This window comes from Panthera leo, chromosome B2, assembly GCF_018350215.1.
Source record: "Panthera leo isolate Ple1 chromosome B2, P.leo_Ple1_pat1.1, whole genome shotgun sequence".
Classification (NCBI taxonomy): domain Eukaryota; kingdom Metazoa; phylum Chordata; class Mammalia; order Carnivora; family Felidae; genus Panthera; species Panthera leo.
Window position 1 is genome coordinate 104,765,236 of NC_056683.1, and position 23,078 is coordinate 104,788,313.

The 23,078-nt window shown below is 38.4% G+C and overlaps 1 protein-coding gene across 1 annotated transcript in view; it reads left to right on the top strand.

The window, feature by feature from the left end:
- The window catches only part of LOC122219145 (amine sulfotransferase-like), a 40,353-nt gene extending 29,537 nt beyond the window's left edge, over nucleotides 1–10,816 (top strand). The window contains exons 6-7 of the mRNA XM_042937382.1: nucleotides 1,739–1,922; nucleotides 10,294–10,816. Coding sequence (XP_042793316.1) covers nucleotides 1,739–1,922; nucleotides 10,294–10,415 — 306 coding nt within the window. The 3' untranslated portion in view covers nucleotides 10,416–10,816. The remainder of the gene's footprint in view (nucleotides 1–1,738; nucleotides 1,923–10,293) is intronic.
- Nucleotides 10,817–23,078: the final 12,262 nt, after the last annotated feature.

Sequence of the window (23,078 nt, forward strand, 5' to 3'; positions counted from 1 at the left end):
ATTGGCTTAAAATGTAGGAACTTCTGTTATTTATTGACTGAATCCCAGAGGAAGGCTACCGTTATGCTGAGTGTTACCGCTAAGCAATCAAGAATGTCCCAGCATTATCTTTCTTTTGTATCATATTTGGTGTGGCAAGGATGTCTCCCATCACGGTAGCAAGGCAGTTGTAGTTGTGTCCTCAGATGATAACATGTAAGGCAGAAAGAGAGGGAACTGGGATAAAGGGGCCTTCTTGCCCTGCTTTATTTCTACTTTTTCTCTAGGAGGAAAATCATAGTAACTTCTCTTTGACTTCCTCTTTCTTTTTTAAAAAAGTTTATTTTGGGGCGCCTGGGTGGCTCAGTCGGTTGAGCGCCGACTTCAGCTCAGGTCACGATCTCGCGGTCCGTGAGTTCGAGCCCCGCATCGGGCCCCTGTGCTGACAGCTCAGAGCCTGTAGCCTGTTTCAGATTCTGTGTCTCCCTCTCTCTGACCCTCCCCCATTCATGCTCTGTCTCTCTCTGTCTCAAAAATGAATAAAAACGTAAAAAAAAAATTAAAAAAAAAGTTTATTTTGAGAAAGAGAGTAAGAGAGCATAAACAGTGCACGGGCATAGAGAGAGGGAGGGAGGGAAAGAGAGAGAGAGAATCCCAAGCAGGCTCAGATCAGTCAGTGTAGAGCCGGAGGCAGGGCTCAATTCCATGACCCATGAGATCATGACTTGAGCTGAAATCAAGAGTCAGGCACATAACCAACTGAACCACCCAGGAGCCCCTTGACTTCCTCCTTCTGTTTCAATGCCAAAATTGGGTCATATGACCAATGAGAATAATCTCTTGTAGAGACAATAGAATTGCTTTGAGGATCATGGATCAATTAGAATCATTACTGAATCAGGACTGGGCACTAATGCCAGAACATCACCAGGTGAACTCTTAGCAGGGAAGAAGAGAAAGAGCTGAGAGGCAAGTTCTCCTAAGGACGTCTCCATCCTGAGTATTTGTTACTAGTCTGTTACACCTGCCCCAGAGCATGATACTAAGCCTAGACTTTCTTGTTGAGTCCATATCACCTACCAAATAGAGATTCAGTGTCTGGCTCGCCTTGAAACCTTCCTCACGATATGATCCCGCTATTGCTTCCACCCTCATCTCCCATATTCTCATCCAAAGCCAGTTTCCACTAGCTCTACGGAAATTGAACTTCTAACTGTCCTGTGACCTGTTATCTCACAACTTCTACGCAACCACGATGTTGCAGATATTCTTTCATTTCTCTAGACTCCATATCTTTAGTTTGTCTACCTAGAAAATTCCCATTTTTACTTTAATTCCCAGAACAAATTTCTTGTCTTTGTTGAAATATTCTGAGTTCTGTTACACAATTAGCCTTTCCCAAAGGTCCTTGTACTGAATTCCTAGGATTCATCCCCAGTTGTGTCTCTGTTCACTCGCACCATCTCACAGGGCAGTGTCTGTCATTTAGTAGCTACTCCCCAAATACTTGCTGGTAACACAGATAAAACAAAATACGAGTGTTCTCAAAATGAACCCAAATGTGCTCTCAAACAGTGGACAAGTGATGGATTAATTTATCAAGAAGGAATAAGCAAGTCACATCTCAAGGAACAGCTCCACTTTCTAAGCAACCTAAGCACCTACGATGTTCACTCCCATAATGATATTTATCTATGACACTTGTATAAGTCTTCTTTGTGATAACATGCATAATTTATCATACTGTGATTTGTTTCAGGATCTCAGAGGTTCTATATTAAAAATCTGCAAATTTCTGGGGAAGGAATTAAGTGATGAGGACATGGATACTGTGGTGAGCCAGGCCATGTTTGAGAACATGAAGTTAGACCCACGGGCAAATTATGACAATATACTAAAGGACCAATTTGGGATACAAGAAAAAGGTCATTTCCTTCGCAAAGGTGAGGTTGAACAGTGAATGTCTGTATTGTACTGTGTCACAAATGAACCAAGTGTAGCTTCTAAGCTTCCTGGCTCACTTTTCTAACATGGACCCTTATGGCCCAGTTCCCGTCACTAGACAAATGATTTTCCATGATTTCTTCTTGTTGCTCTTCAAGAGACTATATAATGTAAGTGAATGTATCTGATGAATAGCCTAAAATCAAAAGGCCTTCTCCATGGCCCCTGGAAATCTACCAATAACAGTACAATGTCTGCCACAAAATGGTTGTTCATTTACTGTTAGATTGTTTCCTTCCATTAGCATGGGATCAGCACATGATGATGAGGCAATGCTGGGCTGTTGGCCAACAATGACTGCCCTTCCATTTCTGTGATTTATCCCTGAGTGTCCCCAGGGCTGAATTAACAACATGCATTCACTGATCTTTTGTTATTGCACAGGACTATCATGTGTCCTCTAGTAAACCTCATAAAAATGTGTAAGTTTCTCTCATTTATTATAATATCTCATACCTCTGATGAGTGAGTTTTTAAGTGAATGACTCCTTCCTGTAACTGATAAATTTCACCATGTTTTAATATTTTTGTTACTTGTATAATCATTCTAAGTTATATTTATGATCTTCTATCTTAGTACATGGAACATCTGTAATACAGAACTATAGACATAAATTTTGCACTTAATCATAGGGTTCCATGCCTCTTTTTCAAGTAGTAATAAATATTGGCTTTGATTTCTCTCAGTATTTCTGTCACCTGAACTCTTCATATATCTTTACCTGCTCAATTAAAAAATGTGAAGCACTGGTAACTCAGAGCCAACCTAAAGTGGAGACATTCCCTTCCTGTTATGCTCAGAACACCCTGTCTTGTAGTAGACCACATCCCTTCTCAACTGCCATAATCATTGCACTTGAAGTTTGTTTTCCCTTGAAAAAATAAAATTTTCTGTGTTTATACATCTTTAACTTACCTGAAAATGAGAGACTCAAATAGCTAAGAAGACAAGGAGGAGGAGCCAATTTTCCTTGTGGAAGTAGAGCACATTCCCATATGTTTCTTCTACATAGACATGTACTTTTCTCTTACATTTTATCTAAAGGAACATCATTTGCACTAACTTTACCACTCCTACATGGTTTCCTTTGTGTTTTCAGTTTTGTTAGTATTTCAGTTTGTTTCAGTCATTTGTTTATTTCAGAGTGCTTTTACAATCAGTGTTTCCTGTCTTGCCTTTCCTTCTATCACCACATTTGTCATCACATCTCTGTGTCTATAACTTTTTTAAATATAATTTATTATCAAGTCAGCTAACATACATTGTATACAGTGTACTTTTTGTTTCGGTGATAGATTCCCGTGATTCTTCGCTTACATACAACACCCAGTGTTCATTCCAACAGGTGAGATGCCCATCACTTATTTTCCCCTCTCCCCTGCGCCCCCCCGCCCACCCATAAACCCTTACCTTTGTCTCTGTATTTAAGAGTCTCTTATGGGTTTGCCTCCCTCTGTGTTTGAAGTTATTTTTTCCCATTGCCTTCCCCCACGGTCTTCTGTTAAGTTTCTCTCAAGTTCCACATATAAGTGAAAACATATGATATGTCTTTCTCTGACTGACTTATGTCACTTAGCATAATGCCCTCCAGTTCCATCCACGTTGTTACAAATGACCAGATTTCATTCTTTCTCATTGCCAAGTAGTATTCCATTGTATATATAAACCACATCTTCTTTATCCATTCATCAGTTGATGGACATTTCGGCTCTTTCCATAATTTGGCTATTGTTGAAGGCACTGCTATAAACATTGACCCTTTCAAACAGCATACTTATATCCCTTGGATAAATACCTAGTAGTGCTATTGCTGGGTCATAGGGTAGTTCTATTTTTAATTCTTTGAGGAAACTCCACACTGTTTTCCAGAGCGACTGCACAAGTTTGCATTCCCACCAACAGTGCAAGTGGGTTCCTGTTTCTCCACATCCTCACCAATATATGTTGTTTCCTGAATTGTTAATTTTAGCCACTCTGACTGGTGTGAGGTGGTATCTCAATGTGGTTTGATTTGTATTTCCCTGATGATGAGTGACATGGAGCATCTTTTCATGTGTCTGTTGGCCATCTGGACGTATTTTTTGAATAGACACTGGAAAAGTGTCTATTCATGTCTTCTGCCCATTTCTTCACTGGATTATTTGTTTTTCAGGTTTTGAGTTTGCTAAGTTCTTTATAGACTTTGGATACTAACCCTTTATCAGATATGTCATTTGCAAATATCTTCTTCCATTCCGTCAGATGCCTTTTAGTTTTGTTTTGTTGATTGTTTCCTTTGCAGTGCAGAAGCTTTTTATCTTGATGAGGTCCCAATCGTTCATTTTTGCTTTTATTTCTCTTGCCTTTGGAGACGTGTCAAACAAGAAATAGCTGCAGGTGAGGTCAAAGACGTTGTTGCCTGTTTTCTCCTCTAGGGTTTTGATGGTTTCCTGTCTCACATTCAGGTCTTTCATCCATTTGGAGTTTATTTTTGTGTATGGTGTAAGAAAGTGGTCCAGTTCATTCTTTGGCATGTTGCTGTCCAGTTCTCCCAGCACCATTTGCTAAAGAGACTATCTTTTTTCCATTGGATACACTTTCCTGCTTTGTTAAACATTAGTTGGCCATACATTTGTTGGTCCAATTCTGGGTTCTCTATTCTATTCCATTGATCTATGTGTCTGTTTTTGTGCCAGTACCATACTGTCCTGTTGATTACAGCTTTGTTGTAGAGTCAGGGGTTTTGATGCTTCTCACTTTGGTTTTCTTTTTCAACATTCCTTTGGCTATTCTGGGTCTTTTGTGGGTCCATATAAATTTCAGGATTGTTTGTTCTAGATTTCAGAAAAATGCCAGTGCAATTTTGATTGGGATTGCAGTGAATGTGTAGATTGTTTTGGGTAGTGTTGTCATTTTAACAATATTTGTTCTTCTAATCCATAAGCAAGGAATGTTTTTCCATTTCTTTGTGTCTTCTTCAATTTCTTTCATAAGTTTTCTATAGATTTCATCATACAGCTCTTTTACATCTTTGGTTAGGTTTACTCCTAGATATTTTATGGTTCTCAGTGCAGTTGTAAATGGGATCAATTTCTTGATTTCTCTTTCTGTTACTTGTTTATCGGTGTATAAAAACGCAACCAATTAATATACATTGATTTTGTATCCTGCGACTTTGCTGAATTCATGTATCAGTTCTAGCAACTTTTTGGTGGAGTCTTTCATGTTTTCCATGTACAGTATCATATCGTCTATAAAAAGTGAAAGTTTGACTTCTTCTTTGCCAATTTTGATGCCTTTTATTTCATTTTGTTCTGATTGCTGAGGCTAGGACTTCCAACACTATGTTAAACAACAGTGGTGAGAGTGGATAGCCCTGTCATGTTCCTGATCTCAGAAAATTAACTAACTTTGCTAGTTAAGGGTCTGTTCAAATTTTCTATATCTTCCCATTTGAGTATTGGTAGTGTGTGGGTGTCTAGAAAATTGTCCATTTCTTCCAGGTTGTCCAGTTTTTTGGCATATAATTTTTCAAAGTATTCTCTAATTGTTTTATTTCTATGGTGTTGGTTGTGATCTCTCTTCTTTCATTAATGATTTTATCTATTTGGGTTCTCTCTCTTTTCTAATTAGAAGTCTGGCTAGGTGGTTATCAATTTTGTTCATTTTTTCAAAAACAAACAGTTCTTAGATTCATTGATCTGTTCTATTCATTTTTTGGATTCTATACTTTTTATTTCTGCTCTAATCTTTATTATTTCTCTTCTTATGCTGGTTTTGGGGTTTCTTTGCTCTTCTGCTTCTAGTTCCTTTAAGTGTGCAATTAGGTTATGTATTTAGGACCTTTCTTGCTTCTTGAGATAGGCCTGGGTTGCAATGTATTTTCCCCTTAGGACTGCCTTTGCTGCATCCCAAAGGGTTTGGACTGTCATGTTTTCATTTTAATTTGCTTCCATATATTTTTTAATTTCTTCTCTAATTGCCCGGTTGATCCATTCATTCTTTAGTAGGATGTTCTTTAACCTCCATGCATTTGGAAGCTTTCTAAATTTTTTTTTGTGGTTGATTTCAAGTTTAATAGCATTGGGATCTGAAAATATGCATGGTATGATCTCATTTCTTATATATTTATTGAGAGCTCTTTTGTGACCCAGTATGTGATCTACCTTGAAGAACATTCCATGCGCACTCGAAAAGAATGTGTATATTGCTGCTTTTGGATGAAAAGTTCTGAATATATCTGTCAAGTCCATCCAGTCCAGTGTGTCATTCAAGGCAATTGTATCTTTATTGATTTTCTGCCTAGATGATCTGTCTATTGTTGTAAGTGGAGTGTTAAAGTCCTCTGCAATTACCATATTCTTACCAATAAGATTGCTTTTGTTTGGTATTAATTAATTTATGTATTTGGGTGTATCAAGTTGGGGGCATAAACATTTACAATTGTTAGCTCTTCTTGATGGATAGACCCATAATTATGATATAATGTCCTTCTTCAACTCACGTTACAACCTTTAGTTTAAAATCTAGTTTGTCTGATATAAGTATGGCTACTCCATCTTTCTCTGGACTTCCAGTAGCATGATAGATGGTTCTCTAACCCCTCACTTTCAATCTGAAAGTGTCCTCAGTTCTAAAATGAGTCTCTTGTAGGTGACATACAGATGGATCTTGGGTTTTTTGTCCATTCTGATACCTTATGTCTTCTGAGTGGAGCATTTAGTCCATTTTCATTCAGACTTATTATTGAAAGATACGGATTTAGTGTCATTGTGTTGTCTGTAGGTTTCATGCTTGTGGTGATGTCTCTGGTCCTTTGTAGTCTTCACAGCATTTCACTCACAGAGTCCCCCTTAGGATTTCTTGCAGGGCTGGTTTAGTTCATGAGCTCCTTCAGTTTTTGTTTGTATGGGAAAGGCTTTATCGCATAAAAATTCTTGACTGCATACTTTTTGTATTAAGCACATTGAATATTTCCTGCCACTCCCTTCTAGCCTGCCAAGTTTCAGTGGTTAGGTCTGCTACTATCCTTATGTTTCTACCCTTGTAGATGAAGGCCCATTTGTCCCTAGCTGCTTTCAGAATTCTCTCTTTATCTTTGTATTTTGCCAGTTTCACTATGATATGCCTTGCAGAAAACCAATTCTTGTTAAATCTGAAGGGAGTTCTGTGCTTCCTGAATTTGGATGTCTGCCTCCTTACCCAAATGAGGGAAGTTCACAGCTATAATTTGTTCAAGTAAACCTTCTGCCCCTTTCTCTCTCTTTTCCTCTTTCAGAACTCTTATGATATGGATATTATTTTATGTTTCATTGAATCCCTTAGTTCTCTAATTCTCCCTTGTGGGCTAGTATTTTCTTATCTCTCTTTCCACAGCTTCATTGTTTCCCACAATTTTATCTTCTATTTCACTTAATCTCCCCTCTACTTCCTCCCTCCTTGATTTCACTGCATCTAATTTATTTTGCACTTCATTTACAGCATTTCTTAATTCATCATGACTATTCCTTAGTTCTTTGATCTCTGCAGCAATAGATTCTCTGCTGTCTTTTATGCTTTTTACAAGTCCAGCAATAATCTTATGACTATTATTCTAAATTCTTGCTCAGATATATTGTTTGCATCTGTTTAGCAATTCTCTAGTGTCATTTCTTCCTGGAATTTCTTTGAGGAGAATTCTTCTGTTTTGTCATTTTGGCTAGTTTTCTGTCCCATATGTGTTTTAATAGTATGTCCTGCACTTGTGAGCACTTTTATATTAAAAAGGGGTCATACACTGTCCAGGGCCTGGCCCTTCAGGAGGTGTTTTTTGGAGTATGTTTCTTGCTCTCTGTTGTCACTTTGGTTGCTTTATCTCCCTACTTGTAGTGATGTTTTGGACCCTCCACCAGGTATGCTTTGATTTGTTCATTGAAGTAACTCTGGAAAAAATTTTAAAAACAGTGGAGGTGGTGGAAGAAACCTTATCCCATACAAAGAGAGAAATAACAGGGGTGGGGAAAAAGGAAAGGAAAAAAAATTGACTGGGCAGAGAATCAGAGAAACTATACAGCCTAACCCAGAGAGAGAGACAGAGAGAGAGGAAAATAATGAAGAAGGAGATACAGAAGATGTATAAAAAGAATAGATTAAAAATGTCTGCATGAGGCGTCTGGGTGGCTCAGTCAGTTAAGCATCCTACAATGGCTCTGGTCATGATCTCGGGGTTTTTGGTTTTGAGCCCCATGTCGAACTCTGTGCCGACAGCTCAGAGCCTGGAGCCTGCCTCAGATTCTGTGTCTCCCTCCCTCTTTGCCCCTCCCCTGCTTGTGCTCTGTCTCTCTCTGTCTCTCAACAATAAATAAATGTTAAAAATTTTTAAAAAGAATTTCTGATTAAACAAACCAACAACCAGAATAACCAGAATAGACAAGGGAAGGAATAAGAGAAAGAAAAGGAATAAGAAAAAAAATTATACACACACACACACACATAAAATAAGAATTGACCAAGAACCAATTCAGAAAATGCAAAAACGCTGGACCTATATCTGCCAGTGCCTTGGGGCTGGTGGCTGTGCTGGTCTGGAGGAGGGGGGATATGATTCCATCCAGTGTCAATCTTGCTCCAGTAGATACATAGTTACCAGGTGTAGAGGGGCATGGTTTCCTATAGGCAGGACCTGCCTCCACTGTGGTCTCCTTGTCCGTTTCCCGAAGCCCCAACTTGTTGGTGATGGGGAGATAAATGGGACACCCCAGCTTCTCCCCACCAGACTGGGAGTCCCAAACCACTCTTTTCAGGCTATCCTCACAGTGCCCTGCCGGTGCAAGTGGGCCAGTTCGTTCAATGTCTTAAAGGATCCTTTTCTGCACAGCCTGGTTCCGGGGAAGTGCCACTCCGTCAAGCCAGCCAACAAAGGGCTTCTGACTCCTCACAGTGCCACATGGGCACAAGCCACTGGTTTGCCCTGCTCCACAGTCTCCTGTGCCTCCCAGGTGCTAGACTGGGATTCAAACCCCCGTGTCTTAAAGGATCTCACTTCCTGCGTCCCGGTCCCAGGGTAGGGTCACTCCACCAGCCAACTGACAAAGGGTCTCTGACCGGCAGGCACCTGCAGGCTCTTTTGTCCTTGGAGGCTATATGACTTCTTCCCACAGCACCATAGGGAGAGGATAGCTCTCTCCGACTGCACCTGTCAGCTCGAGAGCTGGGGCTGGCTCCACTTCTCCTCAGGTGCATGAGCAGGACAGCAGGCTCCAGTCCAGACAAAGCTCCGCAACCCTAGAATGAGGTAGAAATTGCTTCTTTTTCCTTTTTTTCCATTCCCCGGTCTGTGGTTTTGGGGTTTTTTAAATATTTTTTTAATGTTTATTTTTGAAGGAGAGAGAGACAGAGTGTGAGTGGAGGAAGGGCAGAGAGAGAGGGAGACACAGAATCCGAAGCAGGCTCCAGGCTCTGAGCTGTCAGCACAGAGACCGACGCGGGGCTCGAAGTCATGGACCGTGAGATCATGACCTGAGCTGAAGTCGGACGCTTAACCGACTGAGCCACCCAGGGGCCCCCCGGTCTGTGGTTTTTCTCTTGTCCAAATTCATTCCTACACTTCCACAGTTTCTCTTTCTCTTCCTTTTGTCTCTCCACTGAAGGGGATCCCTCCCTCTGTGCCTACGCCCCCCCCCCACATTTTCTCTCTCCCAATTTGCAATCACACACCTATGGCCTCCCAAGTTGTCCCTGTGGGCCTCTGGAGATGCTTCTGTCACTCTGTAGCCTGGATTCCTGGGATTCCCAGTCTTCTGGCCTCAATACTGCCATGTTGGAGGGAGGAGGGAACTTAGGGTCCCCCTACTTCTCTGCCATCTTGACTCCTCCTGTGTCTATAAGTTTAATGTAAAACTGTAATAAACCTTCTGTGGGTACAGATGGAAGAGTTGCAGGTGAGCCATTCAAAACTGTAAGAACTTGGGCTATATTTTAAAAATTCTCTGAGCAACCATGTCCTTATCAGTAAATATTTGCCCAGGGCCATCTGACTTTTGAAACTTTTAAAGGACTCCTGTGAACTCTAATAGCCCATGCTAGCCTGGAACAAAATAGTAAAGTAGCTGCAGCTGACAGCTAAGGAGTTGGGCTAGTTTTCTTAAATCACATCATATTTACTGTGATCAGTTTGTGTGCCCTCTTGCCATCAGGTGGGAGAGGAAGGGCATGCTCATGTGCAGGAGCAAATGGGGCCTTAGCGGGGAGGAAAATGGAAGGGTAAACAATGGTGTTTCTCCCAACACTAGGGCATCATGCCCCCTCATCCCAGAGTTTTCGTTGAAACAATTTGTTTGCTTTTCCTCCAGGTACCATTGGAGACTGGAAAAATTACATGACTGTTGAGCAGAATGAAAGGTTTGACAAGATTTTCCAAAAGAATATGAAAGATTTTCCCTTGAAGTTCATCTGGGATATGAATGAGGAATAGAATTCTAGGTGATGCACAACTATTTTCAGAAATCACCTTCAGAAGGAAATATATTGAATTTTACATTTTCATCTTTGACTGTCATGGGCTTATTACTGAAAACTCTCAATGATTAATAAATATTAATATGTTGTCTTTACATCGTTTGCCATCTGTGGCCTGTTTTCCATTTGCTGAATTCCTCAGTTTGTGATCAGGAGAGGATTCCTCTCTTTGTTTTGGTGTATAATTATGGAGTTGATTTTATTCTACATTCAGCAATTCCAAAGCTCTTGAGCAACAAAGGAGGTCTTAATGTATGATTGATTTGAAATCATAAAATAGAAGCCTTGTCACTTATAAAAAAACTGTTTATGGTTTTTCTTCATATTTTAGAATTTAATTTTTAGGTGATCAGATGAGTCAACATTTCATTTTATGGTTTCTATGTTTTGTTTCTAACAGAGTGTTCCTGTCACAAGTATTTTCATGTATTCATAAATCCTATTTTTATTTAATCTGAACATTTATCTTGTGTTGTAAGACACAAATCATTTAATGAATAGCCATCATTTTCCTACTGATTAAAATAGACATTATCTTGTTCTAAAGAATTTTCTGCCCATGAGTTGATTTACATAAAATGAGGTATGTTCTGTTGATATACTTTTCTTTTTCATAACCATGCCATAATTTCTAACATAAACTGTCATGATGAGTTTTGTTAGAATTTTGTTAAGTATTGCTTTACTCTTAAAAAAATCATTTGAAAACTGACATCGACACTAATTGAGTCTTCCCATTCAGAGATTTTATACACTCACCATTTATTTGTGGGTTTTTTTCTGGTCACTTAGTGAAGGTACATGGCCCTTAAATAAGCCTTGCTCATTTCTTATAAAGTTTATCCTAATCAGGTATAGATGGTATTTGTAGCTATTGGGAGGAGGATTTTTTTTTCTTTTTTCTTTTTAGAGAAAGAGAGAGCAAGAGTAGGGGAGAGGGGTGGGGGTGGGGCAAGAGAGGGAGAGGGAGGGAGAGAGAGGGGGAGAGAGAGAGACAGAGAGAGAGAGAGAATCTTAAGCAGGCTCCATGCTCAGCAGGGAGCCTGACGCAGAGCTCAATCTCACAAATCTGGAATCATGACCTGAGCCAAAATCAAGAGTCAGATTTTCAGTGGACTGAGCCACCCAGCTGCCCCAGGGCACCTCTTTAAATTTTGCACCAGATGTAGGTGTCTTAATCACCTTATCATAGTCCTTAGGAGTTCCATAATGCTTTTCAGAGTTTCTTGGCCTCCATTCCCCAAAACATTAGGTATTTGCCATCTGGAGCTTTTAATAATGCTTCCAGAGTCTGCATTACTTCATAATTTTGTGCCACCAATCATGCCTTAAGAAAAAAGTGTATAAATGCTGATGTAAGGCAAATCCAATTAAAAGGTTACATGAACATTTCCTAGTTAAGGGGAAACCAGCAACAGTAATCAATAATATCTCTTATGAATGACAAGGATGAGTTCTTGATTGTACTGTCACAGACTCCAAAGATATATGTACCGAGAAGCAAAAGGATGCATTCCAGGAGAAAAGAGATCGTGGACTTTCAATATCTATGTGCTAGCACATTATTTGTGTTATGGAGGTGTAGACAGGAAGTAGGTAAACTACTTCAAGTAGCTTACCGTGTTTGTCTTTCAGAGAATATTAGGCAGCAAAGGTAGGCATTTTATAATGATATATCCAAATGAGTCACACTTCTAGTAGGAAGTGACTTCAGGGAGACCAATGAGTTCTAAAGTGATGGGAAAAGTTTTTCATAAATGACACAAGGAGTACAAGTTCATATAAATATGCGCATGGGTATAATATCAGCTTGTTTGCTGCTCTAGGACCTGTGTCAAGGTAACAGACAGAATACTGCCAAAAAGGTATGCTGTGAAGTTTATAGGCTTTTGTTCAAGTCATGTTTGTTGGGCAAGCCACTTGGAAAGAAAAGGTAAGGGGGGGCTTCTTTGCATAAATGAAGGTGCTCAGGGGACAAGCAGAATGAAGCCATATTATTGCCCCAAGCAGACAATTAGAGACCTGGAAATTACTATACTGTGAGCTACTTCCACATGCTGAAGATATTAATCAACAGGTTATTGGTTGGACCATACCAGTTCAAACATGTCTAAATGTGACATAATCAGTAAAATAAAATGAATTACACTCCAAATTGGTGGTATCTTTAATAGGTTGATTCTTATGGAACTCAGACTGTCTAGATAGTATGGATCTGGAACGTTTTCAGATGTTCTAGACAGCTGTACTTTTTGGATAATGTTTTCTAAAAGAACTTTTTAAACAATTTGGATGGACCCCCTTCAGTAACAGCTGCACAAATGTTGCCTGCATTTACATCTGTAGCAAGCAAAATTGCTTCAAGTTAAAACAATTCTTTTTTTTTTCAAGTTTAAAAATTTTTGATTTTATTCATTTTTAAGAGAGAGAGACAGAGTACGAGTGGGAGAGGGGCAGAGAGAGAGAGGGAGACACAGAATCTGAGCAGGCTCCAGGCTCTGAGCTGTCAGCACAGAACCTGACATGGGGCTCAAACTCACGAACGGTGAAATCATGACCTGAGCCGAAGTCGGAAGCTTAACCAACTGAGCCATCCAGGTGCCCCTCAAGTTAAAACAATTCTGAAGGGCAGCCCGCTTGTTTCCATTTTGGGCTGTAATGAATAATACTGCTATGAACATTTATGTACAAGTCTTTGAGAAGACATATGTTTGTATTTCTTTTGGGTCGATTCCTAGAGGTGGAAATGCCAAACTGCTTTTCAAGGAGACTACCTTTACATCTCCACCATTTGTGAGGATCCCTATTTCTCTATACTCTTGCTAATGCTTGTTGTTATCTGGCTTTTTTATTATAGCTATTCTAGGGGGTATGAAGTAGTATATCATTGTTGTTTTACTTTTCATTTCCGTAATAACAAAATGCTGTTGATCATCTTCTCATATGCTCATTAGTCACTTGGCAAGTATATCTTGCCAAAATATCTATTCAACATTTTGCCCATTTTATTTATTTGTTTGTTTGTTTTGGAGAGCTTGAGCAGGGAAGGGACAGAGAGTGAGGGACAAAGAGAATCTTAAGCAGGCTCCATGCCCAGGATGAAGCCTGAGGTGGCGCTCAATGTCATGACCAACTGTGAGATTATGACCTGAGCCAAAATCAAGTTGGACACTTAGCACACTGAGCCACCCAGGGGGCCCCATTTTTTCCATTTTTAAAAAAGTGTTGCTTATCTCCTTACTATCAAGTGTAAGAGTTCTTTACATAGTCTGGATACTCTTATTGGTAATTCACAAGTATTTTCTTAGTCTGTACCTTAACTTTCGATTTTAAAATGATGTCTTTTGAAGTGGTAAAGTTTTGAAATTTGATGAAGTCCAAATTATCAATTTTTTCATTTTATGACTTTGCCTTTTCTGTCGTCAGAAATTCTTGCCTTCCTAACAAGGTCAAGGAAATTATTTCCAACATTTCTTTTACTAGTTTTCTCATGTGAACTCTTGAATTAGAGTCTTCAATCTATTCTGAAGTAATTCCTGTGTTTGTGGAAAAGGTTGAAATTCATCTTTTTGATGTAGATATCTAAATATCCCAGATAATTTATTGAAAAGACCATCCTTTTTCTCACTGACTTACCTTGGCACCTTAGTGGAAAATAAATTGACCATAAATAAAAAGTTTGTTTCTGGAGGGATGTCTGATGGCTCAATTGGTTAAGCATGCAAATCTTCATTTTGCCTCAGGTCATGATTTCATGGTTTGTGAGTTCAAGCCCCACATCACAGCACAGAGCCTGCTTGGTATTCTCTGTCTCCCTCCTCTTCTGCCCTTCCCTTGTTTGTGCTCTCACTCTCCTCTCTCTCTCTCCCTCTCTCTCTCTCTCTCATAAACAAACAAATAAACAAACATTTTTAAAAAGTTTGTTTCTGGAGGGGGAGGAGCCAAGATCGTGGAACAGCATGGAAGCTTTTTTTTCTCCCATCCATGAAATACAGCCAGACCAACACTAAACCATCCTACAGACCTAGAAAACTGATTGGAGGATTAACACAACAATCTGCACAACCTGAACCACAGAATTCAGCAGGTTCGCGGCACGGAGAGCTGAACTTGGGGAGTGAGAAGCCTCGGGAAGGGAGGTGCTTTTGCAGGCGGAGAGAGAACAGAGATGGGGGTGGGGTAGGGAGAATACAAGAAAAGCACGCTTCCCCAAAAGCAGCTGGAGAGAAAGTGGAAAATTGGAAATAGCCACAGGGACTAAACTAAAAAGGGAGAAGGAAGAAAGGAGAGGGTTTAAATTCCATTAAGACTGTAAACAAGGGGAGCGCAAAGGCTGCAACCCTGCAGCTCGATACCTGGCGGTGCTCTGGTGGGAAGGGCGAATCCCCAGGAACAGAATGGGGTCTGGGAGGTCCTCGGGCCACACGGGGAAAAGCGGTTCCACTGCTGGAAGGACATTTGGTAGAGACTGTTGAAGCCACCTGGTCCCAGCAGACTTCAGAGGCGGCCACATTCGCTGGTGCTGGGGCAAGATTGTTGAGGGTGAAGCCTGGTGCCAGATGTGTTTTGTGATTTTCCATAATCCTTGAGACGCTGCTGCTACACTGTCTCGCAAACATTTTCTGGGACGGGCTGGCACGTGGCCTCAGTCTCGGGGCACCGGCAGCAGCAGGGTCAAGCAAGCGTTCCTGGGTGCAGCCGATATTCCGATATTCAGCCATTGCTCATTCGGCCATTGCTCAGTGAGACCCTCTCGCAGAGGGGCGGAACGGGTCAAAGCCGCAGCCCTTCAGAAGTAAGGGGCCGGGAAAACAGCCGCATCTGAGACAAAACTTGGGAGAGAGGTACTGCCTGGAGCCTGGTCACGGAGAGTGAAAAAGCAGGGAGTGGACAGTTGCTGAAGACAGGACCAGTGCGCGATTGCTGATCCAGAACAGACTGGGTGGCTGGGTGGCGCCATTTTTAACCACTCCCACGCCTGTGCATACACACCTATGAACACTGCAACAATCCACCCCAGGAGGCTAGCAGCGCCATCTAGTGGAGAGCGGAGCTGTTACACTGAGCCCCACCCAACTGGGCTAACTGCTCTTCAAGAACACAAGCCTCACTGCCAACTTAATTTATGGATTATGAAGAGCTACATAGACTGACTTCTAGGGGAAAACGAAGCAGTTTTAGTCCTACTTCAATCTGTTAGCAGGTTCATCTATTCAATTTTTTTCTTTTTCTTTTTCCTTTTTCTCTTTTACAATTCTTTTTCTTGAATACAGAAAAGGAAAAAAATTCATTTTTATTTTCAATTTTTATTAAAAATATCTCTTTAATTTTTATTACCATATTTTTTACTTTTGTGTAAATTTTTTCAAATTCTACTTTACTTCCATCACTTTATTTTAGTCTACTTCAGTGTACTCACCTTTTCAAATTTTCAAACAATTTCCTTTTTTGCTTTCTTTTTCTTTTTGTCTCTTTTTCATTTCTTTTCTTTTTCTTGAATGCAGAAAGAGAAAAACTTCATTTTTTACCTTCAATCTCTTTTAAAAATATTTTTATTTAATTTTTATTACTATATTTTTTTGCTTTTATGTAAATTTCTTCAAATTCTATCTTACTCCATCATTTTATTTTAGTCTACTACAGTCTATTCACTTTTCCAAATTTTCAAACGATTTCTTTTTTCTTTCTTTTTTCTTTTTATCTTTTTTCTCTTTTTCATTTCTCTTCTTTTTTAAGTACAGAAAATTTTTAAAAATCACATTTATTTTTAATTTTTATTAAAAATATTTTTCTTTAATTTTTTCTACTATATTCTTTACTTTTGTATATATTTTTTCAAATTCTATTTTACCCCAATCATCTCATTTTAGTCTACCTCAGTGTATTCATTTTTTCAAATTCTCAAACGATTTCCTTCCCCCCTGTTTTTTTTTTCTTTAATCTGTCAAACCACTTTCAACACCCAGACCAAAACACACCTAGGATCTATCATCATCTATTATATTTGTGTGTGATTTTTTAATTTTTAATTTTAATTTTTTTTTAATTTTAATTGTTTTAATTTCAATTTTTCTACCTCATTAATTCCTTTTCTCCCTTCAAAATGACAAAACGAAGGAATTCACCCCAAAAGAAAGAGCACGAAGAAATGACAGCCAGGGATTTAACCAACACAGATACAAGCAAGATGTCTGAACCAGAATTTAGGATCATGATAATAAGAATACTAGCTGGAGTTGAAAATAGATTAGAATCCCTTTCTGCAGATATAAAAGAAGTAAAAAATAGCCAGAATGAAATTAAAAATGCTGTAAGTGAGCTGCAATCACAGATGGATGCAGTGGCGTCAAGGATGGATGAGGCAGAACAGAGAGTCAGCGACATAGAGGACTAACTTATTGAGAATAATAAAGTAGAAAAAAGAGGGAGATTAAGGCAAAAAAGCACTATTTAAGAATTAGAGAAATCAGTGACTCATTAAAAAGGAACAGCATCAGAATCATAGGGGTTCCAGAAGAGGAATAGAGAGAAATAGAGGTAGAAGGGTTATGTGAGCAAATCATAGCGGAAAACTTCCCTAACCTGGGGAAAGACACAGATACCAAAATCCAGGAAGCACAGAGGACGCCCATTAGATTCAACAAAAACCGATCATCAAACGAGGCATATCATAGTCAAATTCACAAAATACTCAGGCAAGGAGAGAATCATGAAATCAGCAAGAGAAAAAAAAGTCCCTAACCTACAAAGGAAGACAGATCAGGTTTGCACCACACCTATCCACAGAAAACTTGGCAGGCCAGAAAGGAGTGGTGGGATATATTCAGTGTGCTGAATCAGAAAAATATGCAGACAAGAATTCTTTATCCAACAAGGCTGTCATTCAAAATAGAAGGAGAGATAAAAAGTTTCCCAGAAAAACAAAAATTAAAGGAGTTTGTGACCACTAAACCAGCCCTGCAAGAAATTTTAAGGGGAACTTTCTGAGGGGAGAATATGTATGTATATACATATATGTATGTATATACATACATATACATACATATATGTATATGTATGTATGTATATATTTTCATCTTTATATGAAATAGATTCATATATATATGTGTGTATATATATGTGTATATATATACACATATATATACACACATATATATACATACATATATATATGTGTATATATATATATACACATATATATATATACCAAAAGCAACAAAAGATTAGAAAGGACCAGAGAACACCACCAGAAACTCCAACTCCACAAGCATCATAATGGCCATAAATTCATATCTTTCAGTACTCACTCTAAACGTCAATGAACTCAATGCTCCAATCAAAAGACATAGGGTAACAGAATGGATAAGAAAACAAGATCCATCTATATGCTGTTTACAAGAGACCCACTTTAGACCTAAAGACACCTTCAGATTGAAAATAAGGAGATGGAGAAGAATCTATCATGCTAATGGTCAACAAAAGAAAGCCGGAGTAGCCATACTTACATCAGACAATTTAGACTTTAAAATAAAGACTATATCAAGAGATGCAAAAGGTCATTACATCATAATTAAGGGGTCTATAGACCAAGAAGACCTAACAATTATAAATATTTATAAATAGTATAAATATTATATATTTATATATAAATCAATTAATCACAAACTTAAAGAAACTCATCAATAGTAATACCATAATAGTAGGAGACTTCAACATCCCACTCACAGCAATGGACAGATCATCTAATCAAAAAATCAACAAGGAAACAATGGCTTTGAATGACACACTGGACCAGATAGACTTAACAGATATATTCACAACATTTCATCCTAAAGCAGCAGAATATACATTCTTCTTCAGTGCACATGGAACGTTCTCCAGAATAGACCATATACTGGGACACAAATCAGCCCTAAGTAAGTTAAAAAAGATAGAGATCATACCATGCATATTTTCAGACCACAATGCTATGAAACTCGAAATCCACCACAAGAAAAAAATTGGAAAGGTAACAACTACTTGGAGACTGAAGAACATCCTACTAAGGAATGTATGGGCTAACCAAACAGTTAAAGGGGAAATTAAAAAGTATATGGAAGTCAATGAAAATGATAACACCACAACCCAAAACCTCTGGGACACAGCAAAGGCGGTCATAAGAGGAAGGTATATAGCAATCCAGGCCTTCCTAAAGAAGGAAGAAAGATCTCAGAGACACAACCTAACCTTATGCCTTAAGGAGCTGGAAAAAGAATAGCAAATAAAACCCCAAACCAGCAGAAGACAGTAAATAATAAAGATTACACACAGAAATCAATGCTATTGAAATAAAAAAACAAACAGTAAAACAGATCAATGAAACCAGGAGCTGATTCTTTGAAAAAATTAACAAAATTGATAAACTTCTAGCTAGTCTGATCAAGAAGAAAAAGGAAGGGACCCAAATAAATAAAATGAAGAATGAAAGGGGAGATATCACAACCAACACAACAGAAATAAAAACAATAATAAGAGAATATTATGAGCAATTATATGCCAATAAAATGGGTAATCTGGAAGAAATAGACAAATTCCTAGAAACATATACACTACCAAAACTGAAACAGGAAGAAATAGAAAATTCGAACAGACCCATAACCAGTAAGGAAATCAAATTAGTAATCAAAAATCTGCCAAAAAACAAGAGTCCAGGGCCAGATGGCTTTCCAGGGGAATTCTACCAAACATTTAAGGAAGAATTAGCACCTATTCTCTTGAAGCTGTTCCAAAAAATAGAAATGGAAGGAAAACTTCCAAACTCTTTCTGTGAAGCCAGCATTACCTTGATTCCAAAACCAGACAGAGACCCCACTAAAAAGAACTATAGACCAATTTCCCTGATGAGCATGGATGCAAAAATCCTCAACAAGATATTAGCCAACAGGATCCAACAATACATTAAAAAAAAATATTCACCATGACCAAGTGAGATTTCTACCTGGGATGCAGGGCTGGTTCAATATCTGCAAAACATTTAACGTGATTCATCACATCAATAAAAGAAAAGACAAGAACCATATGATCCTCTCAATAGATGCAGAGAAATCATTTGACAAAATACAGCATGCTTTCTTCATAAAAACCCTCAAGGAACTAGGGATAGAAGGATCATACCTTGAGATCATAAAAGCCATATATGGGGGCGCCTGGGTGGCTCAGTCGGTTAAGCGGCCGACTTCAGCTCAGGTCACGATCTCGCGGTCCGTGAGTTTGAGCCCCGCATCCGGCTCTGGGCTGATGGCTCGGAGCCTGGAGCCTGCTTCCGATTCTGTGTCTCCCTCTCTCTCTGCCCCTCCCCCATTCATGCTCTGTCTCTCTCTGTCTCAAAAATAAATAAAATGTAAAAAAAAAAAAATTAAAAATAAATAAATAAATAAATAAATAAATAAAAGCCATATATGAATGACCCAATGCTAATATCATCCTCAGTGGGGAAAAACTGAGAGCTTTCCCCCTAAGGTCAGGAACAAGACAGGGATGTGCACTCTTGCCACTGTTATTCAAATATAGTATTGGAAGTCTTAGCCTCTGCAATCAGACAACACAAAGAAATAAAAGGCATCCAAATCGGCCAGGAGGATGTCAAACTTTCACTCTTCGCAGATGACATGATACTCTATATGGAAAATATAAAATGGAATATATAAATGGAAATATATATATATTTATATATATATAAAATAATATATAAATATACATATTTATATATTATAATTATATATATTATATATAATTATTTTTATAAATATAAATAAAAATAAATATAAAAAATATATATTTATATATATATATAAAATATATAAATGGAAAATATAAAAATATATGGAAAACGCAAAAGATTCCACCAAAAAACTGCTAGGACTGATTCATGAATTCAGCAAAGTCGCAGGATATAAAATCAATGCACAGAAATCGGTGGCATTCCTATACACCAACAATGAAGCAACAGAAAGAGGAATCAAGGAATCGATCCCATTTACAGGTACACAAAAAACCATAAAATACCTAGGAATAAATCTAACCAAAGAGGTGAAAAATCTATACACTGAAAACTATAGAAAGCTTATGATAGAAATTGAAGAAAACAAAAAAAATGGAAAAAGATGCCATGCTCCTGGATAGGAAAAACAAATATTGCTAAAATGTGAATACCCAAAGCAATCTACATATTCAGTGCAACCCCTATCAAAGTAATACCAGCATTCTTCACAGAGCTAGAACAAATAATCCTAAAATTTGTATGGAACCAGAAAAGCCAAAGACTTTTTGTATGGAACCTGAATAGCCAAAGCAATCTTGAAAAACAAAACCAAAGCAGGAAGCATCACAATTCCAGACTTCAAGCTATACTACAAAGCTTTAATCATTAAGACACTATGGTACAGGCACAAGAACAGACACTCAGATCAATGGAACAGAATAGAGAACCCTGAAATGGACCCACAAACATATGGCCAACTAACGTTTGACAAAGCAGGAAAGAATATCCAATGGAATAAAGACAGTCTCTCCAGCAAGTGGTGCTGGGAAAACTGGACAGTGACATGCAGAAGAATGAACCTGGACCACTTTCTTACACCAGACACAAAAATAAACTCAAAATGGATGAAAGACCTCAGGAAGAGGTAAGACAGGAAGCCATCAAAATCCTCGAGGAGAAAGCAGGCAAAAACCTCTTTGATCTTGCCCACAGCAACTTCTTACTCAACACATCTCCGGAGGCAAGGGAAACAAAAGCAAAAATGAACTACTGGGACCTCATCAAAATAAAAAGCTTCTGCACAGAGAAGGAAACAATCAGCAAACTAAAAGGCAACTGACAAAATGGGAGAAGATATTTGCAAATGACATATCAGATAAAGGGTTAGTATCCAAAATCTATAAAGAAGTTATCAAACTCAACACCCAAAAAACAAATAATCCAGTGAAGAAATGGGTGAAAGACATGAACAGACACTTCTCCAAGGAAGACATCCAGATGGCCAACTGACACATGAAAAAATGCTCAACATCACTCATCATCAGGGAAATACAAATCTAAACCACAATGAGATACCACCTTGCACCTGTCAGAATGGCTAACATTAACAACTCAGGCAACAACAGATGTTGGCGAGGATGCGGAGAAAGAGGATCTCTTTTGCATTGTTGGTGGCAATGCAAGCTGGTCTGGAAAACAGTATGGAGGTTCCTCAAAAAACTAAAAATAGAACTACCCTATGACCCAGAAATTGCACTATTAGGCATTTATCTACGGGATACAGGTGTGCTGTTTTGAAGGGACACATGCATCCCCATGTTTATAGCAGCACTATCAACAATAGCCAAAGTATGCAAAGAGCCCAAATGTCTATCGATGGATGAATGGATAAAGAAGATGTGGTATATCTATACAATGGAGTATTACTTGGCAATCAAAAAGAATGAAATCTTGCCATTTGCAACTACATGGATGGAACGGGAGGATATTATGCTAAGTGAAATTAGAGAAAGACAAAAATCATATGACTTCATTTATATGAGGACTTTAAGAGACAAAACAGATTAAAATAAGGGAAGGGGAACAAAAATAATATAAAAACAGGAAGGGGAACAAAACAGAAGAGACTCATACATATGGAGAACAAACTGAGGGTTGCTGGAGGGGTTGTGGGAGGGGGGATGGGCTCAATGGATAAGGGGCATTAAGGAATCTACTCCTGAAATCATTGTTTCACTATATGCTAATTTGTATGTAAATTAAAAAAAATTAAAAACAAAATTAAAAACAAAACAAAACAAAACAAAAAGTTTGTTTCTGGAGTCTCAATTCTATTCCATTTACCTATATGTCTACCTTTATACCAGTACTATATACTGTCTTCATTACTGTACCTTTATGTTAAATCTTGAAATAAAGAAGCGTAAATATTCCCATTTTGTTGTTATTTTTGAAACCCTTTTGGCTACCCGGGTGCTATGCATTTCTGTAAGTATGGAATACAGTGTTATTAACTACAGTAACCCATGATGCATATTAGATCCTCAGAACTTATTCATCTTATAACTGAAAATTTGTTCCCTTTGACCAGTGACTCATTTCTCCCACCCCTCAGCCTCTGGCAACCCCTATTCTTCTCTTTGTCTCTATGAGTTACACTTTTCTTTTTTTTACATTCCACATATTTGTGATACCATACAGTATTTGTCTTTCATTGCCTAGCTTATTTCACTTAGCATAATGCTTTCTAGTTTCATCCATGTTTCTGAAAAAGATAGGATTTCCTTCTTTTATATGGCTGAATAATATTTCATAGCAAATATACATATACCACATTTTCTAGATCCATTCATCTGCTGATGGACACTTAGGTTGTTTCCAATAACATGTTCCTCATTTCCTTCTGAGCCCAATTTCAAATGATGAAGACACCATTAGGTTCTTCCCCTGGCCTGCTCTTCATCTCACTGTACAACATCTTATGAGATGTGAACAAATCAGGGTTCATCTACAGTTAATTTGTGGACTGGCCAAATTTTGAGAGTCCAAGACCTCAAAGAGATAGATACCAAGTCTTCTGTTACCTGAATGAGGGAGGGA